The 3616-nt window shown below is 35.8% G+C and overlaps 1 protein-coding gene across 1 annotated transcript in view; it reads right to left on the bottom strand.

Moving 5' to 3' along the window:
* The window catches only part of LOC106869292 (toll-like receptor 3), a 353412-nt gene that overhangs the window by 246337 nt on the left and 103459 nt on the right, over positions 1–3616 (bottom strand). The window contains exon 39 of the mRNA XM_052978036.1: positions 244–315. Within this exon, the coding sequence (XP_052833996.1) occupies positions 244–315 (72 nt within the window). The remainder of the gene's footprint in view (positions 1–243; positions 316–3616) is intronic.

Genomic DNA, 3616 nt, shown 5'->3' with positions numbered 1-3616 from the left:
TATATATATATATATATATATATATATTCACATACATACACAAAATATTATACGTGCCAATACATATCTATATCCACACACACTAACAGACACACACATTTACTGACGTTCACAAAGCGTCACATATTTCTGTGGAGAAGACTAAGAACGTTAAGAGACTCAATGACGGGACGTAGCAAAAGATAGGAAGATTTAGTATTATGTTGTCTGTAGAATATTATCAACAAGGATTATTTCACTTACATATATCTTAAACTGGTCAGATAATCGAAGGTTCCTACTTGAATTTTGTTGATATTATTTTCATTCAAATATCTGTAACATAAAATTTTAGCTAATAAGATAAAGGAGGAAGGAGTTTATTGTAAAATATTATCCCCGAAACATGTATAAAATAAAATGTTAGCTGATTAGTAAAAATGTCTAGATGTGTTTTTACGATAAATGGTAAAAATGTTTAAACAATTACTTGATGGAAGAGAAGGAAATAATATGAGGATGAAGATGGTAAACATATTGGGGATGAGAAGAAGGGGATGAGAAATATTGGGGATGCTAGTAGAAGAGTTGTTGGTATGGATAAATAAGAACAAGAGGGTGGTGGTAGCGTTAGTGAAGTTAATGTTGCTATCTCTTGTCATGAAGTTTGTGATAACTATGATGATGAGTGTAGTTATGGTGATGATGATGATGTTGACGATTGTGAAGCTGATACTGTTGAACATGATAACGAATCCGTTGATGACGATAAAATTAAAGGTGTTGAAGGTGGTGCAGAAGATCATGATGATAGTAATGTCGTTGATACTGTTGATGAATATGATGAGACTGTCGATAGAAAAGGGGAAAAAATGAAGGCTGGGAAAATGTGATTTTAAAGAAATCTGAGACGATGGAATAAAAAAGATTAACATTTGATAGAATATGGTGAAAGGACCAGAGGAGAATAAAAAGGGGCGGAAAGACGGTAGAAGGGGAGGTTGTGTTGGCGTAGAAGGAGAGCAAAGAGAAGAATGAGTTGAAAGAGGAAAAGCCACAGAAAGAACAACAACAGTATGAAACAAACGATTAACAGATCAGAGAAGAACGGGAATGCGAGAATTAGAACCGAATGAAGTGGAATGAGACCTAGAAGAAGGTGAAAAAGGAATCGGATGATTAGAATATAAAAGAATAAAATGACGATAATGAAAAAGAAGTAAAATAAAATCCAATGGAATTAAAAGAGGTGAAAGAATTAAGAAATAAGGAAGAGGAGGAAAAGATAAAGGAGTAGAAGAAAAAGAAGAAAAAGATGGAGAAGGAGAAGAAGAAGAAGAAGAAGAAGAAGAAGAAGAAGAAGAAGAAGAAGAAGAAGAAGAAGAGGAAGAAGAAGAAGAAGAAAAGGGAAAGATAAGAAAATATAAATAAGAAAAAAGAATATTGATTAAATTTGTAATGTGTAACAAAATTAATATTTATAATGCACTCTTAAACATGCAATTAGAAGGGAAAGTCATGGATGGTCATCAGCGTTGATCTAAAGGTAAACACAGTAAATAATGTATAGAAAGAAATACAACACACGTCGATATACTTGTGTGTATTCACTCGTAGAAAAAGACACAAATATCTATATTCAAATACTACACCAAACACTGTACTTGCCAACAGGCATTCATATTCACAGACACACATTTACAGACATTCACAAACGATCACACACTTCTATCGAAAAAGAGAGAGAATGTAGAAAGAAAGAGAGAAGAATCTCGCCCGAATACGAATGGGAAGATTTTAAATAATCAGTAATACATTGACTAAGAAATAGTGATTACCAATTTTGGCAAAAAATTAGCCGTTTCGAAGTAAATCGATTACATCAACCCGAGTATACAACTGATGTTTTATTACATCGACACCGGAAGGATAAAAGGCAAAGTCGACCTCGGCTGAAATTGTACTGAGAATGTGAAGACGGACAAAATGGTGTTAAGCGTTTTGCCCGAGGTGCGAACGATTTTGCCAGTTCGCCACCTTACTGTCAATGAAATATCATGAACAATACATATCCACCCTCCAGATATGTTAAACTGGGCTGGTTTTCGAAAGTTCCTTCTTCCAAGTTCCTCGATGTTAGTAACATACAAATCAAAGGCGGCGAGCTGACGGAACAGTTAACATGCCGGACGAAATGCTTAGCGTATTTCGTCCGCCGCTATGTTCCGAGTTCAAATTCCGCCAAGGTTAACTTTGTCATTCATATTCTCTGGGTCGATGAAATAAGTACAAGTTACGCACTGGAGTCAATGTGATTGACTTAATTCCCCCCTCAAGCTGCCCCTGTGGCAAAATTTGAAATCATTATTAACACAAAAATTCCTTTAAAATGAAAGTTAATGGATAAGAAAGTACAAACAAAGGATTTGAGATAAAATACTAAATATTAACGCTAAAGTTATTGTTAATTAAGGGAAGTACATGCCGATGAAGATGATGAAAGTAATGAGGAGGAGGGGAGAAGGAGGAGAAATGAGAAGAGTAGGCTGGTTATAGTGGCGGTGGTGAGGTTATTGGTGGTGGTAAACATCGTCCTCGTATAGAATATGATTTGAAGGATTAACATAGGATGACAGTGGCAATGTTGATGAAAATATTACTGTTGTTGGTGATGGTGATGTTTGTGATAATAATTCTCACGAGGATAATCTTGATGAAGATAATTTTGATGCTAATGATGTTTCCGATGACGATGACGGTGAATAGATTGAAAGTTGATACACTCACATACACTCACACATATACTTCAACAAAGCCACATACCAGGTTAAAAGCAAAAGTGTCACGCTTATAAATTCTCAAAATTTTGAAACCAATAAACTTATCGATTTGCGATTATCCATGTTGGTCAGATGAGATGACTGGACATATTGACACAGGTTTTGTAAGAATCAGTGAAATACCCGTTGAGATATTTAGCTACAAATATAACAGGCTGAAATCGTTTTATGCCAACCCCACCATGTCTTCCCAACTGAACAATTTTGAGGGGGCTAAGATCATTTAGCTTTTCAGTAATCGTACCAACATTCGTTCTCTAACTTCTATCTTCAAAGTCTATTTAAGAACCAACAACAGAATTGTGAATAAGTTTGAGACATGAGGAATAGTAGAGAGAAAAACTGGATCAGGATGTCATAACTGCAAGAAGTATTAGCATTTTCATCTTGAGCTGAAAGATCAATCGGAAGAGATCCGTCTATCACATGCTCGGCATCTGATAGAGGAGTTTCAGCTATGGCAGTTGTTCAAAGACTGGTTACAGAAGACTTGAGATGAAATCGTAAATGAGACCTGTGAGGCATCTTGTTAGTCCAGGACAAAAGTGTTGAAGGTTGGAGACGGCGAAGATTGTCTTGAACAATGTGCAACACAATCCACGAGAAATTATTTACAAAGACAAGTAGAATTTCTTCCAAGATATGCACCCAAACAGATGCAGCATCTACGTTCGGGTTTCGGCTCCTCATGCGACAGTCAAATATGTTAATATGTGTTGTAAAATTGAGCGAAGGTTATAATTTTCACCTGCATGGCCTCTGATGGCAAGAAGATGCTCCTTGTGACACAACTAAAG

This window comes from Octopus bimaculoides, chromosome 29, assembly GCF_001194135.2.
Source record: "Octopus bimaculoides isolate UCB-OBI-ISO-001 chromosome 29, ASM119413v2, whole genome shotgun sequence".
Lineage (NCBI taxonomy): Eukaryota > Metazoa > Mollusca > Cephalopoda > Octopoda > Octopodidae > Octopus > Octopus bimaculoides.
Note: the sequence above shows the minus strand (reverse complement) of the source record. Positions and strands in the feature narration are given on the sequence as shown.